The sequence below is a fragment of the Vicia villosa genome, linkage group LG7 (genome assembly GCF_029867415.1).
Source record: "Vicia villosa cultivar HV-30 ecotype Madison, WI linkage group LG7, Vvil1.0, whole genome shotgun sequence".
Classification (NCBI taxonomy): Eukaryota; Viridiplantae; Streptophyta; class Magnoliopsida; order Fabales; family Fabaceae; genus Vicia; species Vicia villosa.
The window spans coordinates 30,271,246-30,284,046 of record NC_081186.1 but is presented as its reverse complement, the minus strand read 5'-3'; the positions used below and the strand labels follow the sequence as shown (position 1 = coordinate 30,284,046).

The window sequence follows — 12,801 nt, the reverse complement described above, 5'->3', positions numbered from 1 at the left end:
GCAAATATCTCATCATAGTCAATTCCTTGTCTTTGACTATATCCTTTCGCCACCAATCTTGCTTTATATCTCTCCACATCTCCTTTTGCATTCTTCTTCGCCTTGTACACCCATCTTACTCCGATTGCTTTGTGTCCTCGTGGAAGTGTAGTAAGTTCCCACGTAACATTCTTCGTGATTGACTTGATTTCTTCGTCCATGGCGTCTCTCCACTTTATGTTTTCATCTGGAACATGGGTGTAGGCAATACTTCCAAACACTTTGAGGTGAGAGATCCCGAGCTTCCTTCCACTCCATGCTTCTTGTGGTGTCTTCTCGTGCACACTTCTTGTTGGGGAGCGATTTGTCAAGTAAACCGCACATGCCACGACTTTGGCCCAAAACTCCTTCGGCATCTTCATGCTTTTGAGAATGCTTCGCACCATGTTAAGTTTGGTTCGATTCTTTCTCTCTGCTACTCCATTTTGTTGTGTCGATCTTGGCACTATCAGTGGATGATGAATTCCATGGTCTTCACAATATTTGTTGAACTCATTTGAAGTGAACTCTACTCCTCGATCAGATCTCATGGCCTTAATGGAAAGACCATTTTATTTCTCCATAAGGGCTTTGAACTTCTTAAAGTTTTCAAACACTTCTGACTTCTCCTTCAAGAAATAAACCCATGTTTTTCTGGAATAATCATCAATAAATAGGAGAAAGCACTTACTTTTTCCAAAAGAGTTGGGTTTGATTGGTCCACACACATCTGTGTGTATGAGCTATAGCGGCTTTGTGGCTCTTGAAGTTGATTCCTTTGGAAAGTTTTTTCGGAATTGCTTCCCAATTAGACATCCTTCACAGAGTTGGTCTGGGTGGTTGATGCCAGGCAAGCCTCTCACCATCTCCTTATTTTCCAAACGTTCTAGACCATCGAAGTTGAGATGCTCGAATCATAGATGCCATAGCCATGAAGAATCCGTATAGCAAGCCTTATGACACTTTGCCACATCATTTTGAATGTTCAAATCTATTCTTTGACATAGGCACCTTAGCAATCAAGTTATGTCTACAATCTCTTAAGAAAAGACTATGTTCTTTCAAGTGGATGTCATAGCCTTTCTCTAATAATTGTCCCAAGCTCAAAATATTATTCTTCATGTTAGGCACATAGTAGACATTGGATATGAATTGATGACTACCATTCTTCAAGCGTATGAGAATTTTACCTTTGCCTTTGACCGGTATCTTCCAGTTATCTCTAAATGAGACATCGCCAGTTGCCGCTTCATTGATCTCTACAAACATGCTTCGATCGCCGCACATGTGGTTGCTTGCACTTGTGTCGAGGCACCACTTGTTTCTTTTCTCTTCAACTTGGTTTTGACATGCGAGTAGCAAAGTTTCTTTTTCTCCACCTTTTTCTTCAACAGTGTTAGTTTTCTTTTCAACCTTCTTCGAGAATCTACACTCGGATCCATTGTGACCAATCTTGTTGCAGTTGAAGCACTTGATTTGTGATTTTTCGCACCTCGACCATGAATTTCCTCTTCCCCGACCTCTTGTCGCTTGTGGATTCCAACTTCTTTCTCCATTGTTGAAGTTGTTAGAGTAGTTTTTGTAACCTTCTCTTCCTTCTCCTCCACGTCCTCATCCATGTCCACGATCTTGGCCACGACCTCGTCCTCTTTGGCTCTTGTAGTTTACATTTTTTGCTTCCTTTATGTTGAGTTGTAGTAGTTTCTCTATATCCTCCTTTTGTTTAGTTTTTCTCTTTTGTTTTTCTTCATATGCTTGCAAGGAACCCATGAGTTGCTCTATGGCCATGGTCTTTAAATCCTTATTTTCTTCAATGTTGGTAACAATGAAGTCAAAACTTGGATTTAAAGTGCGAATTATTTTCTCCATGACTTTCACATCATCAACATCTTCACCATTTCTTTTAAGTTGATTGACTACGGCCAATACTCGAGAAAAATAATCAGAAAATAACTCGGACTCCTCCATAAACAAATGTTCAAAGTCACCTCTAAGAGTTTGAATACGAATCTTTTTTACCTGATCAACTCCTTTGTTGCAAGTTTGAAGCTTGTCCCATGCTTCTTTGGTCGTCGTTACGTTGGATATCTTCTCAAAAGTATCTTCATCCACCGATTTATAAATGAGGAAGAGAGCTTTCTTGTCTCTCTTTCTTGACTCCTTCAATGTATCTTTTGCACCTTGACTTAGTGAGGCTTCATCTTGCTCCTTGAAGCCTTTCTCAACGACATCCCACACATCTTGAGATCCTAGTAGCGCCTTCATCTTGATACTCCAATTATCATAGTTGTTCTTTGTGAGCATCCACATTTGAAAATGAAAACCTCCATTTGCAATCTTTTGAGGACCTTGAAGCTCGGGTACCACTTTGTTGGAAATAAAGCCTTTGTGATGAGGGAAATTGTTCAGAAATATTGGAGGCTTTAATGGAAACTTGATAGGTAGGAGAATTCTTTATGGAAGAAAGAACTTTGTATTTTTGCTTTATACAAATGTGTAGGATTACATCTCTATTTATACTACTCTAAGGAGAACTCTAGACACACTAATTCTAGAGAGTTCTCAACTCTAGAGATCCAAAGAGTATTCTAGATAATATTACAACCATAAGAAATATCTAGACACTCCAAACACTACAAGAATTCTCTAGAAACATGACCCATAATTACTTAAGCCCAAAATAACTAAGCCCAAGGAACCAAATAATTAATTTAGGCCCAAATCAAGTTTATATTTCAACAGTAAGTTGATTCATATTGCAATATGCAGATTAAAACTAGGTCACGTCAGCTCGTATCAGAGTTGTATATTACCATTTTTCCCTTGTTATTTTCAACTGATGCATAAAATCAGTATTTTTGCATATTTTCTATTAATTCATTAATTTTCATCTTTATTAAAAAAATAAATAAAAAATAATATATAGCATTTTATATGTTCATTTGCATTTAATTTTAAAAAATCAGAAAATATGCCTAAGTTGGCCCGCCTCCGCCCCGCCCTGCTTTTGGACAGGCCTAAACGGGACGGGTCGTCCGCTTTGCCACCCCTAATCATGGGCTTTCTTACACTAGACACCTACTCGATTAATCGTTCAATCTGGTCATTTAGAAGGCTAGTCTTTGGCTAGTACACTTACACTAGTAGTTCAATCCTTTCATGTTTAATCTTTATGCTTGCTTGTATGGATGTATAAACTTGTTTGTATGGACTTGTATGGACATTACTTTTATTCCATCCCCATTTGGTAAGTTGTTTCCCCCATTCCCGAAGCCTTGTAATATTTTTACCCCTTCCTTTATCTTTAGCTTTTTATTTGCTTGCTTGCTTATTTGCACGAATAAATTGTGATCCCCCTCATTCTTGGTCCACATACCAAGCCATAGCCCAATATTTGTAAGCCGATTGCCTTGACTTTTATCATGTGACCTTTTCAAACTCTTTTGGTGCACTTGCACTCTTTTTCTTTTAAAACCTTTTATTAGAACAAGATTGAGATCTATGTTCAGAATCTGGTTTTGATGATAACAAGCATATATTTTGTGAGTAACAATTTTATTACTAATGATTTCATTGAGCGTGCAGGTGTTATGCTAAAGGCCTTATACGACATTCACCAAAAACAAGCATAATAATTATATCAGAGACAGGCTTAAAGAATGAGGAATAAAATAGATCAGAAAATGTATCAGACAAGCTCAAAGGATAAACCAAAAATATCAGATGCATGAAAACTAAAAACAACAAGAAGATAAAAAATGGAACATTGTCAAATAATAAAATGTTCTAAATGAAAGCAAGTTCAAACAATTAAAGTCAAAAGATCAGAAGTCATCAAAGAAACAAAAGCTCGATAAGCTTTCTCAGAAGAACAAGCAATGCCAACAAAAGATGTTCTGACCTAATAATCAGTAACTTCTAAGAACATCGTAAATTGGTCCAGTTAAGTCATGTGGAAGAAATCACTGTACTCAAAGTAAAGACAAAATTATGATATCTATTTTGGTCTACATCTTAGTGAAAGAAGACACGCCACCTAAAGTAATTATCTTGGAAGAAGAAAATTGAAGAAGACACTCTATCAAACACCAATGATGAGATTCGTCTTGGAAATAGATATTTCCTGACTCAATCTATATCAAGCATTAAATATTAAAATATGATTCAACGACTATGCTCCAACGGTAATATACCAGAAGTCTATATAAAGAACAAAGCCTTGAAAGTGAAAACGGATGTGTGCACAAGCAAGATAGTGTAAGAAAATTAAATTGCACCATAAGAGGCAACATACACGAAGTGTGTTATGAGAAAACAAGTATGTTGGAAAACACAACATCAGCCTGTGAAATTGAAATCTTAAGAGAGAAACAAAAAAATCTGCATGTTATGCAAAATGCTTCAAAGGAATAAAGAGATATCTACAAATACATGATTGGTCCATAGAATCTTCACATTGAATGACTAAAGAAATTGAATACACTGAGTTGTTACTCTGATACCAATTGAAGGTGGAGAAAAACACAAGAAAGGGGGGTTTGAATTGTGTTCTTCAATATTTATTTCCCTTTCTCCAATCTTTTTCTTTTCTTTTAGTATCTCATCTTTTGGATATGCTTTAATTGATGTTGCGGGATATTGTTTGATATAATAAGGCATAACCAATGAGATATACTTTCATTTAGTTTCTTTTCTATCTCAGAACTTCTGTCTTAGTGTAGCAAACTTATGAATAAGGATTGCATAGCAAGTTTGATTTATAAGACGGTTCAGAAGCTTGAGGATTTCTACAATAGATCTCATTCTTGTTCTAACAAAAGGTTTTAAAAGAAAAAGAGTACACGTGCACCAAAAGAGTTTGAAAAGGTCATATGATAAAAGTCAAGGTTTTATTATGAAAAGAGTTTGAAAAAAAAGGTCGATGGAGACTCTTTGTGAGTGTTATTGATATTTTATCCTTTCCTCTTTTGGAAATAATAAAGTTCGGTGGCGACTCTTGCTTGTGAGTTAAGTTAATCAATAGCTTAAACTCAAATTTTTCCGCCGCTACAGCTTAAAAAATCATTTTTAGCTTAAAACACAAGTACATGTGTCGACACATATGTGCTTCAGGTCGACACATGTGCTTCCATAATGAAGTTTTTGGCTCCTGTATGTATTTGTCGACACATACTACTTCTTAGGTCGACACATGTACTCAAAATTACTACTACGTGTTGATACATACGTATTTCAGGTCAACACATATGTTACCAATTTGAAGCCTATAGCTTCTGTTTGAATGTGTCGACACATGACCTGATATAGGCGGACACATGCATTTACATAGGTTGACACATGCTGCTATTTTTATGAAAATTTGTATTCTTTTACAAGTTTCTAAGTTTCCCTTTTGCCTCTAACTTTCACATCTATAAACACCTTATACATTCATCATTTTCAATTTGATAAAACTATAAACACATACTAACATTACTTATCATCTTAAGCCTTGCATCTATGGATACACAGAAAAAACATACACATGATATTTCATTGTTTGGGTGCCATCTAGACTTGGTTGATAATGTTCAATTTAGGTTGGTTGTAATCTAAGGTTGGGTTGAGAATCTTAGGGTGTTTCATCGGAAAAAATATTAGGGTTTTTACTCCAAGATCAAGGTATTAATTTGGGGTTTTTGACAAGAGTAACATAATTGGAATCGTTCGAGTGAAAAGCTTTCAAGAACAAGAGGTTCTTGTAAAGGAGTAGCGTGAGACAGTGAATCAATTGGTAATCTTGTGTGACGATAAATCACAATTCAGATTCGACCGAGTGAAAGCATTAAAGAACGGTAGTTTCTTGCAAATGAGTAGCATGAGACAGTGAATCAATTAGTGTTTGTTGGGTGACTTGATCAAACTTAGATCAAGGGAAGAGAAGGGAAAGGATCAACATCAAACATAGGGTTTGTAGGGTTGGATTACTTCACATCTCTTGCAAACAATTTTTTGCATAGTAAGAGTGACATCTCAATTCCAAATTGGATTTGCGGACAGACTTAGCCGTAGAGAGAACAATTGATGAATTTCCTAAATAACTCCTCGTGTCCTCTCTCTATCTCTTTATCTCTTGCATTTAAATTTTCATTATCAAATTGTTTAACACATTGAGTGGTAAAAGTTGGTTAGATTTGAATCAAGAGCAATACATGGTTTGAATTAAATGAGCAAGTGAATGGAATAAAAGAAAATCATATTTTTGACCCATCTCACGTTTGATTCAAATCAAGACCAATGTTTGTTTCAAATCCAAGACCCCGTGATTTGAATCATGTTCAAATTCTATTTCAAATCAAGTGCAACAGTCCCTTAAGAAAAATGCTAAAAAATGCTCTGATTCGAATCAGCTGTAAAGTCTGATTTGAAACAAATCAAACAGGGTGACCAGGAAGAGCTTGATTTGAATCAAGTACAAATTTTGATTCTAATCAAATTGCTAAAAAAAATCATTGTTTTGGCCATGCTTAGTTTGATTTGAATCAGAATGTGTGTTTAATTTGTATGATGTGAATCAAATAGACATAATCTCAATATTTCATGGTTTTTAAAGTACTTTGAGATTTTTCTTTGCACTTAACTTGAGTAAAAACACACATTGTTTTTATTGCACTGACTCATGCAATTGACTAAAATCATATTGATCAAGTTCAAACATAAATATTTACTTATGCATGGTAAAACGAATAACAAATCGATTTCAACTTAGATTCAAAAGATGTACAATCATACGGGAGACTCAATAAACGATAATAAACCAAATTGATATGACAAGTAACAAAATAAATATATTGGGGGGGGGGGTGTTCCCCCTGCATGTGTTAGGGACATTCAACAATCTACACAGAGATATGCAACTTCATATATTAAACATCTCCCAATTAAAACTTACGCTACAACAACCACATAACATATCGCATCAACCACAATGACCTCAATTCAATCTACCCAAGGATATGCAACTTCATATATTGAACCTCTACCGATTAAAATTTACACTACAATAGTAGTATTGCGTATCGAATCAACCATAATGACCTCAATCATGACACTCGCAACCGCATTCGCAATTTAAAACCATAAATCAAAAATACTTAAGCAAGTTAAACAAGTAAAAATAAATATTTGAAAGTTTGAATTCTAAATAATGGTAAGAAATGTTCAATCATGTTGATGAAATATGTTTATGAGAAATTGAAGGTATCCATTTAAAAAATAAACCAAATCTTGTGAAAAATAACATGCTCTATGGGTAAGAAAAGTACCTTTATACTTTATCTTGGTTCTATATATAAAGAATGCCAACAATGTCTCAATAACTATTGAAACAATGGCTAAAACTATAAAAATAACCATTAGACATAACATCAATCATTGGTCCTCCTCTGTAGAATTCAACTGAACCTTCCCATAAAAGTATTCCAGGATTTTTGTCAAGTCTAACAAATGAAAAGTAAAATCACCTAAAGATGGATCTTTCTAATTTTTCCTTGTAGTGAGACGCCAATTAATGCAAATTTTTTTGATCCATCCAAATTGAGATTTTGTAACTTATATGTTGTTAGGAAAATAACAAACATAGATAAAACAGAGAAACAAAATAACAATACAAGAAAATAACGTGGGAACTCCAAAATAGTAGAAAAACCACGAACGTTGCCAATTGACAACAAGAGGATATTACTATGTGAAAATTGTTACAACACATAATATACCCTCAAACACCCCAGGCCCCCAGTACACTCACACCCTCCAAAGAAATATTTAACTACATCTCGCAACACTATAATACAAGAGGATAAGAGAACAAAGAAAGTCAATACAAGCTTAAAGTGCTTTTCACTGGTGCATCTTGTAAAGAAAAACTTGAATCCTATATATAGCTTTGGATTTCCACTTCCATCACTAAACTAAACGATGTGGGTGTTAAGAACTTTTAATCCTATATATAGCCTTGGACTCCCTCTTCCTTCACAAAACTAACCGATGTGGGACTTCTTTGATTTAAAATAATACATAAGCTTCCATTATCTTCATCGACAATCATACTCCTACATAAAGAGTATCAACATGCATATTTTCAACCAATCTTAACAATCTCCACCTTGATTGAAAATAATACATCAACTTTCATTGTCTTCTCCGACAATCATACTCCACCATAAAGAGTATAGTCACTTGAAGCTACACCACTCCAAGAATTTCCATATTGTCTTAACCGACAGTCATAGTTTTAAAAACTATCATACTCTCTCATGAAGAATATATTTCACTTGAAGCTAAATCACTCCAAGAATTTCACATTATCATCACCGACAATAATATACTTTATCATGAAGAATTAATTTCACTTGAAGCTAAACCACTCCAAGAATTTTCACATGCCGAAAACCAGGTTAAGAACTCATGGTCTAACTTCCTTGTTGGCAGGAAGCTCTTCGCCCATCGAAATAATCTTGCATCTTGTGTAATCTTAATTATGTCAACACATCTTTGACTTGAACATTTCATAAGTCAAAGAATAATTCTTCCATCAATTTTCTCTAACCCAAACTACACATCAGAACTTATGATTGCAGCTCAACAACTCTTCCACAACACCACCTGTTGTACCCCAAAATTTGCCCTTATTTAATTACAAATGTCATTTTATTTCGATTAAGTGACATAGTCCAATTGGTAAGGAGGTAAGGCTGACAGGTACAAAATTCCGGGTTCGAATCTCAATTCTAACATTTTTCCCTTTTATTTGCTTTTAACTTTAGTTTTAATTTTATTTTCATTTTATATTCAAAAATCACAAAAAAAAGAATTTTTATTATTTTAATTTCTAATTTTCGTATTTATTATTTAAGCTTTTTTTAAAATATTAATTTTTCAATTTTTTCATTTTTATTCATAAAAACATCAAAAAAATCATAAAATAAAAAGATTTGTTTTTATTTCTAAATATTACATTTTTAGAATAGTTTGTCACTTTTAAAAAAAAAATCTTTGTAATTAACTAAATAATCTACTTAATATAAATCCAAGGTTGTTATGATAGCAACCTTGAACACAACCCTAACCCTAAATCCAATGTGGCATCATAATAGAAACCTTAATCCAATGTGGCATATAATATTAGAAACCTATTAAATTTTGAATTTTTTTTATAGTTTTTTTATTCTTCACCTCAAATCATTATATTTATCCAATCTAATACCCTAATTTTATTATAATAAATAAATAATTTTTAATGAAATGATTGGCTAAAATACTAAAATAAATATTTTTTAAGAACAATTTTATAAGGATATTTTGAAAATATTTGTAGTTACGTTGTAAGTTTTTCATTCTTAAGAGTATTTATTCTATATTTTACAAAAAAGTAAAAATGCTTTTTGAAATTTGAAATTAAGATTAAATAATAATTTACAAATTGTACCTAATACACTACAATAATAAAAATATATAAAATAAAAATTTAAAATAAATTTCATTTTAATGATCATTAAAATTGTAACTAATATTATAAAATATTTTTCAATATTTTTACTACTTTAAATTACAATTATTTTTAATGTTTCCAAAATCATGTTGATAATAATTATTAGAAAAAAAATTTAAAATCTAAAAATTTATGTTAAAAAATTGAAGTAGATAAAGTTTTATAAAATTAATAATTAAAAAATGGATCTAAAAATTAAACAATAGAATAGTCTAAAGTTCTTAAGCATTTCATTTTAATAATTTAATAATATAAAATAAAAATGTTTTTACTAGTCTAAAAAATATGCGTTAAATAATTAAAGTAGATAAAGTATTTTTAAAAATAATAATTAAAAAAATTACTAAAGACTTATTGATATAATAGTTTAAAGTTTATATGCATTTTATAAAACAAATTTTTTCATATATATTAAAATATTTATACTTTATAATTTTTTAAATTTGAAATGTACAATAGTGATATGTTTTCTATTTTTTAAAAGAAATTTTAGTTTTTATTTAATATTATATAAAAATTATAAAAGTTAATAACACTACAATAATAAAAATATACAAAATAAAAATTTAAGAGAAATTTTGTTTTAATGATTATTTAAATTGTAACTAATATTATAAAATATTTTTCAATTTTTTTACTACTTTAGTTATAAGATATTAAATTACAATTATTTTTAAAATATCCAAAATCATGTTGATAATAATTATTAAAAAAAATCTTTGAAATAAAAAAATATATGTTAAAAAATTGAAGTAGATAAAATTTTATAAAAATAATAATTAAAAATGGATCTAAAGATTAAATAATAGGATAGTCTAAAATTCTTAAGCATTTCATTTTAATAATATAAAATAAAAATGTTTTTACCAAACTAGAAAATATGCGTTAAATAATTAAAGTAGATAAATATTTTTAAAAATTTAATAATTTAAAAAAAATACTAAAGACTTATTGATATAATAGTTAAAGTTTATATGCATTTTATTTAATATATTAATAATATAAATTATAAAAAATAATAACACTAATATAACTATAAATTAATTTTTATAATTTTTTATCTTTAATATAATTTAATTGAAAATTATTTTTATAACGCCTTTCATTAATTTCTCCTTTAAATAATCATGAATTGACGGTTTATCATACTATTTTTAAAATTTAATTCTTACATAACTATAAATTAATTTTAATATTTCTGTTACATTTTTATTGAATTTAATGTTTATAAAACTCTTTAATTATAATTGCTCACATAATAATTGTATTAATATCAAATTTTAATAAGAATTTTTCTGTTATTATTTTATTAATTTCTATTGGACCTCTTTCTTGATGTTAGTATAAATATGTAACTTTAGTTTCAGAACTTCATTTTTATGCTAATCTTTAAATTTGTATCATAGTTTTTATCTCCTATTTCTTACTTTATACATATGTATTGATTGTTAATTTTATTTTTGTTACAGGATAAAAGATTATTCATTTGTTAATGGCATCTCAGGTAAGTATTTGGGATAATAGCTATTTTGCCCCCTGCCATATGAGCGAGGTTTGAAAAACGCCCCTGTAAAAAAAAAATTGGATTCGCCCCCTAACATATGAAGATTCCCCTGTTTTACCCCTTCAAGAAATTTAATATTCAAAATTATTGACGTGGCAACCATTTTTTTATTTTTTTAAATTATTTATAATGACGTGGCATGCTTAGTTGGAATTTTTTATTATTTTTAATAATTTTTAATGACGTGGCAGGCTTAGTTGGAGTTTTTATTTATTTTTTATTTATTTTAATTCCATGTGGTATGTTTTATTATTATTTAATTATTTATTTGTTAAAATGTCAAATATTAAAGCCAAAATTTTGTCTCCCATGGGTATTGAACCCATGACTAGGGGTGGGAATAGGCTGGGCCGAGCTAGGCTTTGCCAAGCCTGAGCCTGACCTACTATAATATTCAAAGCCTAAGCCTGGCCTGTAGCCTATCATAGGCTTATTTTTTTGGCCTGGGTCTGGCCTTTTTGAAGGCCTGATTGGCCTATTAGCCTACTTAAAAACCTATTTCATTTGAACCTTTGTAAATAAGTCATTCAACTCGTCTTTATATAGATTAACAAATTAAAAGATCAATGAGATTAAATGTTTGTTTGCATTAGTTTATTTGAGTTTACCTAGTAGCATAAATTTTGTGATATTATTTGTTTGAGAGAACTTATCGAAACAACTTATGACATTGTTCATAAGATTCTTTTCATCTTATTTTCATAATTTCTTCTAAATAACTAAAATTTATTTTTATATTTTTAATTCAAAGTAAAAAATATAATATAATAATAATAAAATTATTCATATGTATTTAAATAGGCCGGCCTCTTAAGCTTAAAAGGCTTTTTATGTGGCATGTGGCCTAGCCTTTTTAGCTAAATAGGCTTATAAAAAAGCCTAGGCCTTTTCTATTTATCTAAAAAGCCTGGCCTAACCTAGGCCCATGTAGGCTGGGCCATAGGCCCCTGTTAGTCGGCCTGGCCTATTCCCACCCCTACCCATGACCTAGTAATTACAAGGGGCACCACCAACCACCTTGATAATTATTTAAATAGCTATTATCCCAAATAGCTATCAAGGTGGTTGGTGGTGCCCCCTCGTAATTAATAGGTCATGGGTTCAATACCCATGGGAGACAAAATTTTGGCTTTAATATTTGACATTTTAACAAACAAATAATTAAATAATAATAAAACATGCCACATGGAATTAAAATAAATAAAAAATAAATAAAAAATCCAACTAAGCCTGCCACGTCATTAAAAATTATTAAAAATAATAAAAAATTCTAACTAAGCATGCCACGTCATTATAAATAATTTAAAAAAATAAAAAAATGGTTGTCACGTCAATAATTTTGAATATTAAATTTCTTGAAGGGGCAAAACCGAGGAATCTTCATATGTTAGGGGGCGAATCCAATTTTTTTTTTACAGGGGCGTTTTTCAAACTTCGCCCACATGGCAGGGGGCAAAATAGCTATTATCCCTAAGTATTTTGATGTTTTTAACATATCAAATATCTATCTTTCAATGTTCATCCACAAATTTAACCTATCGTTATTTTTATACAGATGTCTGAATGTAATTCTATATTCACATTCAAGGAATTGTCTTTCAATGCTCTCAACAAAAGTATGGGTTTCTCTTGCTATTACATCTATATTCTCTAAAATTATTTTATACTAATTTTTCTAGATGTTTCATGT

The 12,801-nt window shown here is 30.9% G+C and overlaps 1 protein-coding gene across 1 annotated transcript; it reads right to left on the bottom strand.

The window, feature by feature from the left end:
• Positions 1 to 1,629: 1,629 nt before the first annotated feature.
• LOC131618815 (uncharacterized) lies at positions 1,630 to 2,328 on the bottom strand. Its single transcript, XM_058889971.1, has one exon. The coding sequence runs from the start codon at positions 2,326 to 2,328 to the stop codon at positions 1,630 to 1,632; it is 699 nt and encodes a 232-aa protein (XP_058745954.1).
• Positions 2,329 to 12,801: the final 10,473 nt, after the last annotated feature.

Bases quoted from the DNA above. Each gene is read 5' to 3' on its own strand.
- LOC131618815 (XM_058889971.1), bottom strand. From the start codon at position 2,328: ATGTGGATGCTCACAAAGAACAACTATGATAATTGGAGTATCAAGATG.